Below are 17,926 nucleotides of genomic sequence, written 5' to 3' on the forward strand. Positions count from 1 at the left end.
TGGGGGGGCGCGGGTGGACGGGGGGAGGTGGGGATGGATGGGGTGCGCGGGAGAATGGGGGGGAGATGGGGTTGGTTTGGGGGTGCGCGGGTGGACGGGGGGAGGTGGGGATGGATGGGGGGCGCGGGTGGACGGGGGGGAGGTGGGGATGGATGGGGGGGTGCGGGTGGACGGGGTGAGGTGGGGATGGATGGGGGGGGAGCGGGTGGATGGGGGTGAGGTGGGGATGGATGGGGGGCGCGGGTGGACGGGGGGAGGTGGGGTTGGATGGGGAGGCGCGGGGGGGAGGTGGGGATGGATGGGGGTGCGCGGGTGGACGGGGGGAGGTGGGGATGGATGGGGGGGCGCGGGTGGACGGGGGTGAGGTGGGGATGGATGGGGGGCGTAGGTGGACAGGGGGAGGTGGGGATGGATGGGGGGGTGCGGGTGGACGGGGGGAGGTGGGGATGGTTGGGGGGCACGGGTGGACGGGGGGAGGTGGGGATGGATAGGGGGGCACGGGTGGACGGGAGGGAGGTGGGGTTGGATGGGGGGGTGCGTGTGGACGGGGGGGGAGGTGGGGATGGATGGGGGGGTGCGTGTGGACGGGGGGAGGTGGGGATGGATGGGGGCGCGGGTGGACGGGGGCGGTGGGGATGGATGGGGGGCGCGGGTGGACGGAGGGAGGTGGGGATGGATGGGGGGCACGGGTGGACGGGTGGGAGGTGGAGTTGGATGGGGGGCGCGGGTGGACGGGGGGGAGGTGGGGATGGATGGGGGTGTGGGTGGACGGGGGGAGGTGGGGATGGATGGGGGTGCGGGTGGACGGGGAGGGAGGTGGGGATGGATGGGGGTGCGCGGGTGGACGGAAGGAGGTGGGGATGGATGGGGGGCGCGGGTGGACGGGGGGGAGGTGGGGATGGATGGGGGTGCGGGTGGACGGGGAGGGAGGTGGGGATGGATGGGGGTACGCGGGTGGACAGGGGGAGGTGGGGTTGCATGGGGGTGCGCGGGTGGACGGGGGGAGGTGGGGTTGCATGGGGGTGCGCGGGTGGACAGGGGGAGGTGGGGTTGCATGGGGGTGCGCGGGTGGACGGAGGGAGGTGGGGATGGATGGGGGGGTGCGGGTGGACGGGGGGAGGTCGGGATGGATGGGGGGCACGGGTGGACGGGGGGAGGTCGGGATGGATGGGGGGGCACGGGTGGACGGGAGGGAGGTGGAGTTGGATGGGGGGGCACGGGTGGACGGGGGGTGGGGTGGGGATGGATGGGGGGGTGAATAGGGAGACATGAAAAATGAAAATCGCTTATTGTCACGAGTAGGCTTCAATGAAGTTACTGTGAAAAGCCCCAAGTTGCCACATTCCGGCGCCTGTTCAGGGAGGCTGGTACGGGAATTGAATCGTGCTGCTGGCCTGCCTTGGTCTGCTTTAAAAGCCAGCGATGTAGCCCAGTGTGCTAAACCAGCCCCTATGCACGACAAACAAAATTTGCTGCCTAAAATTCAGGTAATAGTAGAAACAAATAAATTGCACCACATGCAATTTATGCCATTTAGAAAGCTACGGAAAATATTCCCATGCCACCCCCTACCCTGAATGCGTGTCATGGGGAAATCATTATTCCACATGAGGTGTCTACTTTGCCTTGGTCCTGCCTTTCACTGGAATCTAATAGCTCTGTGACTCTGTCTGAATGCAGTGGCATTTCAGCCTATTGAAAGACAGAACAGCCTGGAATGTTTCACCAAAGAGCGACACGAGCCTGGTGTACAACAGTCATGGCTTATTTAATTTGAGCTCAGTGACGGCCCTGCTGTTCCCAACTCAGAGGTTGCAAATTTGGGCTTTTGCATGCGTGGGAACTGGAGGTTGCGACTACAATGTTGCATTCTGTATCTTTCTTGCATTATTGGTTATTGCGCTAATGCTGAGTTTTGTACTCTCTGTCAAATGTTTGGGTACGACACTGAAGTGCCGTATACGCACAGCCAGGCTCCATTCCCAGGCAATCTGCGTGCTGTAATGTTGATGAATTCCTGCTCCCATTTCTGGCTCGTCAGCTCCAGTCTGAAGGAACTTCAGCACCTCCCATGAAGCAAGACTTCCTCACTATCTGTTCCCCATCTATCTGACACCCTCGGGTGCGGAATGAACTCGCTTGGAATGATGGATCTTGCTGTGCACAAATTAGCTGCTGAGTTTGTCTGCTCCTGTATGGTGACTGCACTCTGAAAGCATTTCATTGGGCAAGGGCACCATGGGAGCAGGAGAATGGGTTTGAGATGTGGTTTAGCTGTGATGTTATTAAACAGGCCGAAGAAAGGGCAGCACGGTGGCCTAGTGGTTAGCACAACCACCTCACGGCGCTGAGGTCCCAGGTTCGATCCCGGCTCTGGGCCACTGTCCGTGTGGAGTTTGCACATTCTCCCCGTGTCTGCGTGGGTTTCGCCCCCACAACCCAAAAAAAAATGTGCAGGGTAGGTGGATTGGCCATGCTAAATTGTCCCTTAATTGGAAAAAAATAATTGGCTAATCTAAATTTTAAAAAAAAAATTAAAAAAAAAAAAAAACAGGCCGAAGAAGCTAAATGGCCAGCTTGTTCCTGTATTTATTGTGTTTCTCCTGAAAATGTAATATACATACCTCAGCTGAGCCAAAAATAACTGTTCCTTTTTAAAACAATATTGGGAGCTGGTTTCCCTAAATGGTACAACCATTAAGCAGGTGTAGGAATAGAGAGACAAGTGCTATCAACAGTTCCAGGCATCGGGTGATGTGAGGGAGTTGGCCGACTCGGCATTCTGGCTCTCTACTGTGGCTACATTCACGGCCGGTTGTCCCGAGAGACCATGCAGAGTCCACCGGCACCATCGAGGCCTTCCGTGCCTGATGGGCAGCACAGGGGCTGGGGTGCCTTATAAACCCTCTTAATCACGTTTTGATTAGATGTGTTGGGCGGAATTCTCCGCTCCCCACGACGCTTTGGAGAATAGTGGGAGGGCCTCCCGACATTTTTTGCGACACCCCGCTATTCCACCCCCCCCCCCCCCACGCTCGCCCCGCGTGCCGAATCGCCGCTCGCCGTTTTTCACGGCGATTCTCCGAGGCCGGTGGGCCGAGTGGCCGGCCGTTTACGACCTGGTCGCCACCGTCGTGAAATGGGCGCCTAGAAGCCCGTTTGGGGCATCTAGCACCTGATTGGCACGGCAGTACCATGGCCATGCCAAGGAGGGCAAAGGCCCGCGATCGGTGGGCACTGATCGCGGGCCTTACGTCCAAAAGGGACGCACTATTTTACCTCCGCCGCCCTGCAAGATAAAGCCACCACGTCTTGCATGCGCGGCTTACGTCATTAGACGCGTCAGCCGGCGTCATGCTTGGCGCGCGGCCTTGACGACGGTCGTCAAGGCCGCGCCGCCGAGACGCCCGGGGCCCCGCTCCTAGCCCCGATGTGGGGGGAGAATCGGGTCCCGGGAGGGGGCGCGGAGGCTGCCGTGGGTGACGGCCTCTTCCACGGCAGCCTTCCCGATTCTCCGCCGTTGCGGAGAATCGCACCCGTTAAGTTTCATTTGCGATTTGGTTTTTGTTTAGGGGAGGTGGGAAGCACCCGGAAGAAACCCATGCAGACACGGGGAGAATGTGCAGACTCCGCACAGACAGTGACCCAAGCCGGGAATCGAACCTGGGACCCTGGCGCTGTGAAGCAACAGTGCTAACCGCTGTGCGACCGTGCTGTCATGATCTCGAATACATTGTCTGAAAGGAAAGTGGGAAAGCAGATTTAATAGGGAATTTGATAAATTTCTAAAGGGGAATAAATTCTGAGGTATGCGGGGGGGGGAGGGGGGGAGCGGAGGAAGTGGGATAAATTGAGAGCTTTGCAAAAACAGGCAGGAGGACAACAGAACAAAATAGCCTTCTCCAATTATCCCCCTTCCCAGCATTCACAGCTCTGGAAGATGTCACCTGAGACTGGTCCTCGCTCTTGAAATGTTGCAATATTGTAAAAGGGAATTAGCAGGAATTTAAAACAATGTTAGGGTTACTGAGGCTGGCGTTAGGCAACGCCCCCCACCCATCCCGCAGACAGAAGACTGCATCCATCAGTGTCACCACTGGTGATGACCATGCTGTAACACTTGGTAGAGTGGTGCATACTGATCATTGCTTTGTTGTTTACAGCTGCTGTGTGTTATAGATTAGGAGCATTCCAGACATATTTCTTAATCAGCCCATTGGGACTGCCTCAGATTCTCTGGGGTGGACGTAACAGTCGAGCCTCTCAGTGAATCTTCCGGCAGTCGAGTTACATGTTTGTGTGTGTGCGTGTGTGTGTGCGTACTGGCCAAAGCATTTTTTTAAAAGTCGGCTTCACAGGTGTTTTTTGCGTGGCCGCCCTTTGTCCCGCTAACTCACCTGCTCAAACCCCATGATCCGGTTCCCATCCTCCACTCAAGCGACCACTTGGCCCTTCCCGGATTTCCATTTTACCAGACATCCCCCACCATTCGTGTAACCCCTGCTCACCCCGCCACAACCCCCCCAAATCCCCTGCGACCCTACGTAGGAAATAGGGGGAGGGGTAGGCCATTTGGCCCCTCAATTCTGCCCCACCATTCTGTAAGATCACGGTTGGTCCGATTGCGACCTTCACTCTACTTTCCTGCCCACCCCTCCGTCACCCTTGACTCCCTCGCTGTCAGAAACCTGTCGAGCTCCGCCTTGAATATATTCAGTCACCCAGTCTCCACAGCTCGCTGTGGAGCAGAATTCCAAAGACGAGGGACACCCTGAGAGAAAGGAAATTCTCCTGATGTCAGTCTCAAATGGGAAACCCTTGTTTTTAAAAGTATACTTACTGAGGTTTTACATTTTAAAGAATAACAACAAAATTACAAAATAATACACCCCACAAGCAAGGACCAAGAAAACAAAAGGATCAACGTTCATGAGAACAGAGAAAGAAACAGGAAACAGCATCATGGGTGTGATTTCACGCCCAAAAGACAGAGTTCCATTTTGGGCGTGTATCGCGGTCAGACGGGACTCTGGTTTTTTTTGGCTTCGGTCAGGAATGCCCCACCGAAGCTGCACTTACCTCACTTCCTGCACATACAAGCTCAGCTTGTCAGTGCAGGAAGAGATCGGAGCGTCATTTTTAAATGTCACCCGATCCTTCGACCTCCCTCAGGGGGGTTAGCAAAGCCTAACTGACTAGGTTGCCCCCAACAAGCACCTCGAAAAGGGGCACCCCAAATATAGCACAGGGCTAAATCGCTGGCTTTGAAAGCAGCCCAAGGCAGTCCAACAGTGCGGTTCAATTCCCGTATCAGCCTCCCCGAACAGGCGCCGAAATGTGGCGACTAGGGGCTTTTCACAGTAACTTCATTTGAAGCCTACTTGTGACAATAAGCGATTTTCATTTCATACTAGCTTTAGCGCTGGATCTGGCCGAGTCGCACATCCAAACGTACAGGAAACTGTTGCCCCAGGGCCTCCAACACGCCCAGCCGAACCCACACCTCTCCCATCCCATCCAGAGCAATCCAACGTCCCCACTAACACTCAGGGTAATGGGATGATCATTCCAGCCCCACCTGGGGTGGAGGGTGGGGGGGAACTCAACCCGAGAAGAAGAACCATCAAGACCCCCAACAATTGACCGTCCTGGAAGGGAACGCCGATTCCCTCCTCCCCGGTACAACCAGGGACTCTCCCCCAAACCCCCGGACCAGGCCAAGATTAGAAACAGCACCCTGCTCTCCCGGATGAAGAAAAAGAAAGAAAATCCCACCGGGGAGAGACACCCGAGGTAACTCAGAATGACCACCACCACAGACAGAATAGCAAGAGCGATCGCTCTCCTCAACAACCCAACGATAATTAACCAGTCCCACCTCAGTGTGCCCCCGTATTAAATCGTCTCCTTCTGATAGCTCAAGAGATGGCCACAGGGAGAGACCCATACAAAGGCAGGTTTTTAAATTCAGCTACCCCAAAATTAAGAAAAAGAGATCTATGAAACCAAAAATATACATGATAATGATCTGCTCTAATTTGGGCTCTATCTTCAATCTCAGGGAGGACTGAACTACTAACCCGACCAACCCCAACCAACCACCCTTTACCCCACCAATTTCACTCATCCCTGTTATAAACAAGCTAGGGGAATGATAAAAACAGAACACTCCCCTACCACAGCCACATGGATTATAAGACATAATAAGAAAAAAAGGCATAAAACTGTGCGCAGATCACTTTTCACATAATCGACTCCACATGATTTTGCTGAAACAGGATAATCGTCAAAACCCGCCCTCATGCTCACGTGTTGCACTCCCTTGCAAGTTGTCAATTTGAATGCATTGACCCAAGGAATGGTCAAGAGAATAAGTAACAACAACTCACATTCATATCACGCCTTTACTCTGGTAGGGTGTCCCAAGACGCTTCACAGGAGCATTATCAAAGAAAATTGAACGTCGAACCACAAAAAGCAGATATTAAGGAAGGTGATCGAAAACGGTATTTAAGCAGGAGGGAGAGATGGAGTGTTTCAGGGAGGGAATGTCAGAGTCGAGAGTCCAGTCAGCTGAAAGCAGGGCCATCAATGATCATAGAATCCCAACAGTGCAGAAGGAGGCCATTCGGCCCATCAGGTCTGCACCAACCCTCCGAAAGAGCAGCCCATCCAGGCCCAAACCCCCCCCCAATCACCGAAACCCCACCTAGGGGCAACTTAGCAAAGCCAATCCACCAAACCTGCACATCTTTAGACTGTGGGAGGAAACCGGAGCACCCGAAGGAAAACTACACAGTCACGGGGAGAAAGTGCAAACCCCACACAGACAGTCACCCGAGGTCGGAATCGAACCCGAGTCCCTGGCGCTGTGATTCAATCAAGCAATTGAATTCAGGGATGTGACAAAGGCCCGAACTGGAGGAACTCCAGAGAAATATCCGGGAACTGGAGATTACAGAGATGGGGAAGGGGTATGGCCATGGATGGATTTGAAACTGAGGATGGCACGGTGGTAATGTTACTCATAAATAAATCATCTTTATTGTCACAAGTAGGCTGACAATGAAGTTACTGTGAAAAACCCCTAGTCGCCACATTTCGGCACCTGTTCCGGTACACAGAGAGAGAATTTAGAATTGAACCTGCACATCTGGCTTTGTTCTGTATCACAAACCAGCTGTCTAGCCCACTGAGCTAAACCAGCCCCGAGTAACCTGGAGGCCCAGGCTCTCCACTGGAGACTCGGGTTCAAATCTAACTACAGCAGCTGGCAGAACCTAAATGCAATTAGTAAACTGAAGTCTCAGTTAACAGTGGCCATGAAACCATTGTCAATTGTTGTAAAAACCCATCTGGTTCACTAATGTCCTTCAGGGAAGGAAATCTGCCGTCCTTACTCGGGCTGGCCTTCATGTGACTTCAGACCCATGACAACGTGGTTGACTCTTAAGTGACCTCTTAAACCCAGTTCAAGGGCAATTAAGGATCGGCAACAAATGCCGGCCTTGCCAGCGATGCCCACATCCCAAGAATGAATAAAGAACAAACAAGTCAAATAATTAGTCAATGTTGGTCAGCGAGCATGGGGATGATGTGCTGGAATACAAAGGAGTGGAAGTTACTCTACAGTTGCGGAGAGCCTGGGTCAGACCCGATTTTGGAATAGAGCATTTTATTTGGGGAATCCCACATCAGGAAGGGTATAATAATAATCTTTATTAACACTGCAATGAAGTTACTGTGAAAAGCCCCTAGTCGCCATATTCCAGCGCCTGTTTGGGTACACAGAGGGAGAATTCAGAATGTCCAATTCACCTAACAGCACGTCTTGTAGTACTTGTGGGAGGAAACCGGAGCACCCGGGATGGTGCCAGTGTGCCAGGCTCCGGTGTCTCCAAAAACACGAGCTGTCTTTCAAACCAGGATTTTTAAAAATATGACGACAGCAGTCACACACACACTTTTAACCCAGGCTTTTAACCCTGATGCATCAAATACATATAATTTAATATATCTGAAATCCCTCCATCCATCCATCGCACACTTGAAAAGTGCTTCATCAGCTCCAAAGCTGTTGTCATCACCCCCTTCCAAAAAAGCAACCTTGATTCCATTCTCCTTGCAAACTACCCAACCTCCTTTCCGCCTGCAAACTCATTAAAAAAATTTTTTTTAAGTACCCAATTATTTTTTTTCCAATGAAGGGGCAATTTAGCGTGGCCAACCCACCTAACCTGCATATCTTTGGGTTGTGGGGGTGAAACCAACGCAAAGACGGGGAGAATGTGCAAACTCCGCACAGACAGTGACCCGGGGCTGGGATCGAACCCGGGTCGTCGGCGCTGTACGGCAGCAGTGCTAACCACTACGCCACCGTGCCACCCTCCAATCCCATTTGACATGTTGCCACCTCCAAAATTCATGCATGTTTTTTCCACTCAGGTTAATGTCTGTGTGGAGTCTGCATGTTCTCCCCTTGTGTGCGTGGGTTTCCTCCGGGTGCTCCGGTTTCCTCCCACAAGTCCCGAAAGGCATGCTGATAGGTAATTTGGACATTCTACATTCTCCCTCTGCAGAACTTACATCCCTCACTTTTCCTATCTCCCTAGAAGGCTGGGGAGGGGGGGCAGAGGGGGGGTTGGAGAGAGTGCCGTAGTGGCACCTGACCAGCAATGCACAGACCCAGGCCAATGTTTCAGGGACATGGGTTCAAATCCTACCATGGCAGCTGGTGAATTTAAATTCAATTGATTAAAAAAACTGGAATTCGAAGCTAGTCTCCCATGAAACTATCATCGGTTGTCATCAAAACCCATTTCGTTCACTAATGCCCCTTAGGGAAGGAAATCTGCCGTCCTTAACTGCTCTGGCCTACATGTGACACACGGGTTGACTGATAACTGTCCTCTGAAATGGTTTACTATGCCACTCTAGTTCAAGGACAATCAGGGATGGACAATAAGTGCTGGCTTTACCACTGATGACCACACCCCATGAAAGAATTTTTCAAAACTGCTGAGAGAGGTCGTGTGGCATCGTGAGTAGTGGCCCTCAGAGCCAGAACCTCCAGGTTCCAGTCCCACTCTGGGACTTGATGGCCAAGGAAAGTGCATTCATAAGTGGCCAAACAGGTTGATTATCTGTGCAACAACGCAGGCAGTAAGAGTGGGAGCGTCTCCCGGTCAGCTTCGCTTCATGCAGACTGTCACCTCTCATGCTATAGCCTCTGGCTTCATACTAGCGACTTGTTCCAGGATAAGGAAGCTATGGGAAACGGATGTAAGCGTGCGCTTCGTCTGCTTCATGTGTCTCCAACTGAGAGAAGCTTTCTGAGTTTGTCTAAACCTATTGGCATTCCAAACCTAAGCATGTCATCAGTTCTCCACCATCTTGGACAAAGCGGTTTGTTTGATCGTCACCCCATCCACCACCTTAGGCATCCATTTCCTGCACTACAGGAAGGCAATAGCAGAAAGATGCACTGTGACAATCCCCAAGCCTCCTTCGACAGCACCTTCCAAATCTGTGATCTCTACCGCCCAGCAGCCCAAAGGCAGCTAGGACATGGGAACACCACTGCCTGCAAGCTCCCCTCCAAGCCACACATCATCCTGACATGAAACTGTGGGCTGGATTCTCCCCTACCCAGCGTGACGGGGGGTCCCGGCATAGGGGAGTGGCGCCAACCACTCCGGGGTCGGGCCTCCCCAAAGGTGGGGAATTCTCCGCACCTTTGGGGGCTAGCCCCGCGCCGGAGCGGTTGGCACCAGAAGACTGGCGCAAAAAACCGGCGCCCCCGGCAGCGGGGCTGGCCGAAAGGCTTCCGCCGGTCGGCGCATGTGCCGGCGGTGACGTCAGCGGCCAGCTGCCTCTGACGTCACCACCGGCGCATGCGTGATGTGGGTTTCTCTTCCACTTCTGCCATGGCGGAGGCCTAAGCGGCCGCGGAAGAGAAATAGTGCACCCAGGGCACTGGCCCGGAGTCTGAGCCGGGGGCCCCGATCGTGGGCCTGGCCACCGTGGGGGCACCCCCGGGGTCCGATCGCCCCAGGACCCCGGGGGCCCGCTCGCGCCGCTGATCCCGCCATTACCAGAAGTGGTTCAAACCTCGGCGGCGGGAGAGGCCTCCCAGCGGCGGGACTTCGGCCCATCCGGGCCGGAGAATCACCGCAGGGGCCTCTCCGATCGGAGTGACGAGATTCCCGCCACCGCCACTTCCCGGATGGCGGAAAATCGCTGCCACGGCGGGGGCCGGATTTTCGGCGGCCCCAGGCGATTCTCCGACCCTGCTGGGGGTCGGAGAATTTCGCCCTATATTGCAACTCCGGTGGCCGGATCAAAATCCTGCAACTCTACCGGCACTGTGGGTGTAGCTGAATCACATGGACTGCGGGGGTTCAAGGCAGTGGCTCCCCACAACCTGAAAGGCAATTAGCGATGGATACCATCCTTTTCCAGTATCACTTACACCCAGCACATGTATCTTCAACTCAGGCTTGGAGGGATACTTGGAGCTGGTGGTGTTCACATTCGCCTGCTTTGCTTATTCTTCCAGGTGGTAGAGGCCGCGGGTTTAGAAGATGCTCTTAAAGAACCCTTCCCAAGTTGCCATCTTGTAGATGGCGTACACGGTGCACTGGGGCTAGAGGGTGTGGATGGATGGGCTGCTGGTTAAGTGGGCTGCTTTGACCTTGAGGGTGCTGGGCGTCTTGAGGGATCTTTTTGGACTTGCACTGATCCAGGCAAGTGATGTTGACTGGACAGGTTTCTTGTTCATTTTTATCTTCTCCCTTTCAGGCCAATGCATCTTGTAGAAATAATGGATATCCTTTTGCCTTTCAGGTGAAGAAAAGTGGAATATTACAGACGGTCACTCAGGAGGAAAAAAAGAGGCAGGAGGTAGATTTCCTTCCTTGCTTAAATGAGACATTTGCGGATAACGGAAGGTTGCGAGGTGTTATGATTGCTGTTTTTAGGCTGTTTAAGGTACAAAATAATGTCGACTATAAGAAGTCGCTTAACCTCACTCACTACAGCAGAGGTCCGGGCCTGGTCTGTACTTGAGTGGGAAGAATTTGAATAATCGGTTGAAACAATATTTCAGCAGGTGATTGATCCGTGGAACTGATCCCCCATCTGGTGCTGAGCCATTCAATAACAAATTAGATTCCAGAAAGCAACATTTTGTGATATGCTAAGTGCAGTTAGCTTGGAAGGAACTATACACCTCCCGCTTCCTGGGGAAAGCGGGCAGCAGAATCAGAGACCCCTCCCACCCGGCTTACTCACTCTTCCAACTTCTTCCATCGGGCAGGAGATACAAAAGTCTGGGAACAGATTCAAAAGCAGCTTCTTCCCCGCTCTTACCAGACTCCTAAACGGCCACTGACCTGATTAACGCTACATCCCTTTAGGCTTCATGCGATGCCGGTGTTTACTTACCTGCATTGTGGACTTTGGGCGGGATTCTCGGACCCCCCCCCCCCCCCGCCAGGCCAGAGAATCGCCGGTGGCGGCGTGAATCCCGCCCCGCTGCTTCGACGCCGGCTGCCAGATTCTCCGGCGCCAGTTTTTCGGCAGGGGCGGGAATCACATTGCGCCGGTCAGGGGCCCTTGGCATCGCCCCCCCCAGCGATTCTCCGGACCGCGATGGCTGCCCATTTTCGGCCAGTCTCGCCGGCGCATATTACACCAGGTCCGTACTGGCGGGCCAAGGCTCTGCGGCCAGCCTGCGGAGCACTCGGGGGGTGTAGGTGGATCTGGACCCCGGGGTGGGAGCCCCCACGGTGGCCTGGCCTGCGATCGGGGCCCACCGATCCGCGGGCGGACCTGTGCCATGGGGGCATTCTTTCCCTCCGCGCCGGCCGGTGTAACAGTCCGCCATGGCTGGCGTGGAGAATAACTCCCCTGTGCATGCGCTGGGACAACGCCAGCACACTTTGGCGTTCACGCACATGCGCCAACTCGCGCCGGCCTGCGGAGGCCCTTCGGCGCTGGCTAGTGCAGTGCCAACCCCTCCGGCGCCAGCCTAGCCCCTGAAGGTGTGAAAGATTCCGCACCATCCGGGCGGCCCGACGCCGGACTGCTTCACGCCACTCCTCGGCGCCGGTACAGCCCCCCCCCAGCTGGATTCCGGAGAATCCCGCCCCTTGTGTTGCCCTAGTATGTATTTTCTTTTATTTTAATGTACTAAATGATCTGTTTGAGCTGCTCGCAGAAAAATACTTTTCACTGTACCACAGTAAACGTGACAATAAACAAATCCAATCCAATCCAAACTCCTCTCCACTGGGGTTTTCCCGCCTTTCTTCTGGGTCTGTTGCATAATTAATTGATGGAGATTGATCACCAGAAAGAGTCAAAAACTCCATTGTCACCGTATGTACGCGGCAACCAGCAAGATAAACGAGATGGATCTTTTCCTCGAGGTTAAGTTCCAGTAATGCTTTGTGTAAACAATCCGACAGAACTATTTTCTTTCCTCACGCACAGATTCACAGCGACATTTCTTCGTTGTTCTGTGCTGCAAACTACTTATTAACTTGGGCCAGCTGGGAACATAAACCAGAACAGTTGGCGGCGGTTTTCTGTGCATTTTATGGTTTGTGATTCTGGGCCCAGAATGAATTCCCTTTACTTTGACTGCAATTATAAAGGGAAGTGTTACGCCGAGGAAAATACTTTCAGCTGAGGACACTCTCACTTCCCCAACCACCCCCTCCCCCACAACCAAACAAAGGGAAATATTTTGGTGCCCGGAGGTAGCCCTTATCGAGTCCATCATTCTGATTGAGTTTGACAGCCCCATACCTCGATTAGTAAACACATGACATTGTTTAGCATTAATCTGCACAGACCAGGACATCTTTGCTACCCATACGAGATGTTCAAGTTCTTAATCCTTTTACCAGCAGGAACAGTTTCTCCCTATCTCCTCTGTCCAGCTCCTTCATGATTTTGAACAGCTCCATCAGCCCGCGTTTTAGCCTTTCTCCAAGGCGAACAGTCCCAATCTCTCCAGTCTATCCTCAAAGCTCAAGTTTCTCATCCCTGGAGCCATTCTTGTAAACATCCTCTGCTCTCTCTTCGCTGATACCAGATAGCAATTCTTCACAGAATGCGTAGTGGAAATCGAGAAAATTCGCTCTCAGAAACCTGTTTTTGATGGGGGCCAGGTCAGTTGCAAATTTCGGAGATAGATAGATTTTTTTTCGGCATTGGTATCGAGGGTTATAGGATAGAGAAATGGACTTAAATTCAACCGTGATCTAATGGAATGGCAGAACAGCCTTGAGGGGCTGATTGGTCTCCTCCTGCTCCTGTCTTCATACGGAGGGTGAGGGATGGCCTGAAGGCGGGGAAGGTGTTGGGGAAATGGCGCTATGGCTTGTCATCGTTTTTTCTGAACCGTGATCTCTGTCTTTGTCGACAGGCTATTTTTGAAGTGATTTCATCGGAGCACTCCTACATGCTTAGCCTGGAAATCCTGATCCGCATGTTCAAGGATTCGGATGCACTGAACTTAACCATGACCAAAACCGAGAGGCATCATCTGTTCTCCAACATCGTGGAGGTCTACAAGTCCAGCAACAAGTGAGTTGCGCCGATTGTAGTTTCTGTTTCTCAACCGCCTGCCATTTCGGCCGTGCTCTGATCTGTTTGCTCTGCTCCTTCCTGCTGAACATCTCCCTGAGCTGCAGGAATGTTCGACCATCATCTGCCCACGTGATGGGCGAGGGGGTAAACTGTGCTGTTGGTGGCGTGTGAAAGTAACCTGCTGCTTTAATGTCTGCAGAAAGATTTAGTCTAGGGGCACTGGAATTCGGAGCAGACCATTATGAGGTGTTGAAAAAGAAAACTGCGATTAAAAGTGATGGAGCTGTCATGTTTACAAAAATGGCAGCTCCTCCCATTTTGCCATATGTTTTAATAGTCTGAACACTGCATAATTACAGCCACATGTGGGAAGTTCCATTTACCCAGTAAAAATATACTGTGTGCAACAACAATTGAATTTATGTAGTGCCTTTAAAGTAGCAAAACCTCCCAAGAAGCTTTACAGATGGTTATCAAACAGAATTTAGCACCAGACCACTTAGGTAAAGTCACCAGATGACCACAGGCTGCTTTCCCCTTTGGGAAGGAGAGCTGACTGGTGGCGATTTAACCTGAGGGTTGCCACACCTCAGGCGAGGGGCAAGGTTGAGAAGGCGGGGCCTTCATGAATAACCTCAGCTGGTACGGGAATTGAACCCGTGATGTTGGCCTTGCTCGGCATCATGGCCCAGCATCCAACCAAGGAACTAAACCTGCCCCCAGACTACTTAAGCAGATATTAACACAGGTGACCAGCAGCTTGCGTAGCTTTTAAGGAATGCTCTAAAGGAGAAGAGAGAGAGATGTAGAAGTGGGAAAGAGTCAGATGGGAGAAGTGAGGAATTGCTGAGCTTTCAACCCAGACAGCCAGAGGCTGTCCAATGTTGGAGTGATTAAAATCAGTGATGTAGGGGAGGCCAGAATTCAAGGCGATTTCTCAGAGGGGCTGTCGGGGGTTACAGAGATAGCCCCAGCATCGATGTTTTGGGACGTTGGCCGTTGAAATTTGCTTCTGTTCTTTTCTGAGTTGCCCGCAGTTAAAACCGTGCAAATTGGAGCTCTTCATCAGACCCAGTTTGTGTTTCACACAGTGGATTATTACTAAAACACGGAATACTGTTAACATCCAGGACAACATGAACACCTCACATTCATGTCCTGCCACATGTAGTGTAGACCTTCTCCGAGTGCTCCAAAATGTATTGAGGAGTGAAGAACACTGATATGGATAGAAGCATTAGAGGCGGGCATCAAAAGGCTTGATTGCAGGAAGGGGCAAGCGGCATCAACGTGTAGTCGTTTTGGGAGAGAGCTTCATAGAATAGGGGTGGAGGGAAATGGGTCTTTAAGAAAAGTGTGCCAGTAAGGAGCAGGCGCTGTAGTGCACAATTATAGGTTCCAGTTTGGAGACGCCAACTCGATATTTTGACTGGGAAATGGACTGATGAAGCTATGAAAGAATATGAGAAAAGAAGGGCCTCAAAGAATGATCTAGCAGCAGGTACAAGGTTGAAGGATACAAGGGAGCCTTGGGGAATGGGGGGGGACAGGGGACAAAGTGGAATTGAGGTCATGATCAGATCGACTGCGATCTAGTTGAATGGCTGAGCAGAGTCGAGAGGTCGAATGGCCTATTCCTGCTCCCAATTCTCAAGATCTTGAATAGTGGTGGCGCAGGCTCCGTGTGAGAAAGAACTTGCGATTCACTGGAGCTTGTGAAAGTTTGGAGTGGGAAAATCAACAGGAACAAATTCTCAGTGTCAGTTCTTGAGATCATGAAGGTATATCTGAGGGTTTCAGCAGGGTGAAGGATGGTAATGGTGACACAGGTGGACAGTGTTCTGGAGATCGAAAATTATAATTTTGACGGTACGGGGTCAAGGGAGAACTTGACATTCCCTCATGCCATTTCATCATAGCAACAGTATTTAGTTTAGTATTATATTAAGCAGCTGCAAGAGAGGAACTCAACCTTATCCTGAGATTGTGAAAGAACCAGCGACTCCCAATCCCTGTGAAAAGAATTTTACAAGTACCTTTTCTTGGGAGGCCAATATGTAAAGATAGTTAGACATCTGGTGTGGTGAGAGAGTAGCAAAATGCTTTACGTTCCACTTAATTTGCATTAGAGTCCCGGGCGCTCAAGGTGCCGTGCCTTAGAAAGTTGTGCACGGCGAAATCTATTGTTTGATATGTGCTATTGCGAGCAACTGATATTGTCTTCCATACATTGATCAACCATGTTGCCAATGCTCCAGCAGTGTTACTCACTCCAAGGTGAAGGAGTGTGTTCCTGGGTGCTCGTGATGGCGGTGGTTAATGAAGTGGGGCATTTGGCAACCACACACTAACCAACCTTAAGGCGCACATGGGTTGTTGTTCCTCGGGCGACCTTTTTGTATCCGGCCCATCGAAAGTGATGTGCCGTGGTTCTGAGAACAGGAGCACGAGGTGTCTTTGCAATGCCTATGTTGGCTCAGTCAGCGTTCCTTTACCTTGGGTTTAAATCCCCCACGGATTGCGAGTCATCTTTTCATTGTCGCATATAACGGAGGTGGGGGGGGGGGGGGGAGAGGAAAAAATGAGCCGCGCTTGAAAGGAAAGAATAAAACTAAAACAATGTCTAAATTAGTTGTAATTCTTTGTAACTGATTCCTGGTAACTGTGGCAGCGTGTGTGAAAGTGTGTCTTTAAGCATGAGAGAGTTACTTTTAAGAATTTGCCCTTGTCGCAAATGTAAAGTCCAAAAGCCTCGGCCCTGGAATACAGCAGGGATTTATTTCCCTATTATCTGCTCACTGGACTCATCAATAATCCTTTTGGCTGCAACACTGATGTGAATAGCATTCATTAACATTCTGGTGCTGGTCTGACAATGTTTCCCTTGTAGTTGAGTCAGTGATCATGAATGACAATGAGGTCATCAAAAATATATCTCCAATGATTGCTGTGGGAAAAAGCTTCCTCCTTCAATAGGTTAAAAAGGGAAATCTTAGGCAGCGCGGTGGCCCAGTGGGTTAGCCCTGTAGCCTCACGGCGCCGAGGTCCCAGGTTCAAATCCCGGCTCTGGGTCACTGTCCGTGTGGAGTTTGCACATTCTCCCCGTGTCTGCGTGGGTTTCACCCCCACAACCCAAAGATGTGCAGAGTAGGTGGATTGGCCTCGCTAAATTGCCCCTTAATTGGAAAAAATGAATTGGGTACTCTAAATTTTTTTAAAAAGGGAAATCTTTTTGTCTTTTGCATAAAATTCAGCCTCCAATTCACGTCAACCAACCTTTCCTCCCCACCGACACATTAGGTTCTGCAGGGAGAATGGATTACGGGGCTGGTTTTATGACTTTGCATTTCTTTTGTGAGAAACTGTAGGATGAATGTTGACTGAGTGATGGCATAAAACAAATGGATGACAGCGAACCAGCAGACCAATTTGCACCTCTCCTGCTTTGGCTCCAATTGAAATTCTTCATAAGGGACAGGAGGAGGCCATTCAGCCCTTTGAAAGTGTTCCATCACTCATCAAGATCATTTTTTTTTTATACATCTGAGTACCCATTTCTTTTTTTTTCCAATTAAGGGGCAATTTAGTGTGGCCAATCCGCCCAACCTGCACATCTCTTGGGCTGTGGGGGTGAAACCCACGCAAACACGGGGAGAATGTGCAAACTCCACAGAGATAGTGACCCAGAGCCAGGATCGAACCTGGGACCTCGACACCGTGAGGCAGCAGGGCTAACCCACTGCGCCACCGTGCTGCCCTCCATCAAGATCATGGCTGAGCTGTACCTGCAACTCCATCTACCTCCACCGTGGTTCCATAACCTTTAATACCCTGGAATTCGATCAATCTCAGTTTTGAAAGTTGAAGTTGATCCACAGTTCCAACAGATTTCTGGGGGTGGGTGGGCAGGGAGGGGGGGATGGGCAAGGGCAAGTGGGAGGGAGAGTTCCAGATTTCCCCCGTGTGAAGAAGAGATTCCTGATATCATACCTGAATGGCCTCATTTTAAGCGATCTTGGGCTGGATTCTTCGATTTGGGGACTATGTTCCCACGCCAGCGTAGGAACGGCCAGGAAAACTGGCGCAAAACGGCCACTGACTCCCCGTTTTGCTGGGGGCGAGCAGGAAGGCAATGTACAGCATCCGGCTCTAGCTGCCGATATGGCCTGGAGAATAGCCGGGTCCGTGGCCGCGCAAGCGCACAGCGGCGGCCTGCAGATTCCGCGCCGTGCTTCACGGGGGTTGCGGCTCGCGCACCCGGCCCGCGAAATATCCCCCCCCCCCCCTTTGGCCAGCTCGTGCGCCCCGGACAACCCCACCACAGTGA

General features: G+C 52.1%; 1 protein-coding gene across 6 annotated transcripts in view; it reads left to right on the forward strand.

The window, feature by feature from the left end:
* The window catches only part of LOC119976102 (rho guanine nucleotide exchange factor 26-like), a 233,576-nt gene that overhangs the window by 48,543 nt on the left and 167,107 nt on the right, over positions 1-17,926 (forward strand). For all 6 annotated transcript variants that reach the window (XM_038816267.1, XM_038816268.1, XM_038816266.1 and 3 more), the window contains 2 exons: positions 10,846-10,902; positions 13,436-13,596. In XM_038816267.1, coding sequence (XP_038672195.1) covers positions 10,846-10,902; positions 13,436-13,596 — 218 coding nt within the window. The remainder of the gene's footprint in view (positions 1-10,845; positions 10,903-13,435; positions 13,597-17,926) is intronic.

This window comes from Scyliorhinus canicula, chromosome 13 (assembly GCF_902713615.1).
Source record: "Scyliorhinus canicula chromosome 13, sScyCan1.1, whole genome shotgun sequence".
NCBI classification, from domain to species: domain Eukaryota; kingdom Metazoa; phylum Chordata; class Chondrichthyes; order Carcharhiniformes; family Scyliorhinidae; genus Scyliorhinus; species Scyliorhinus canicula.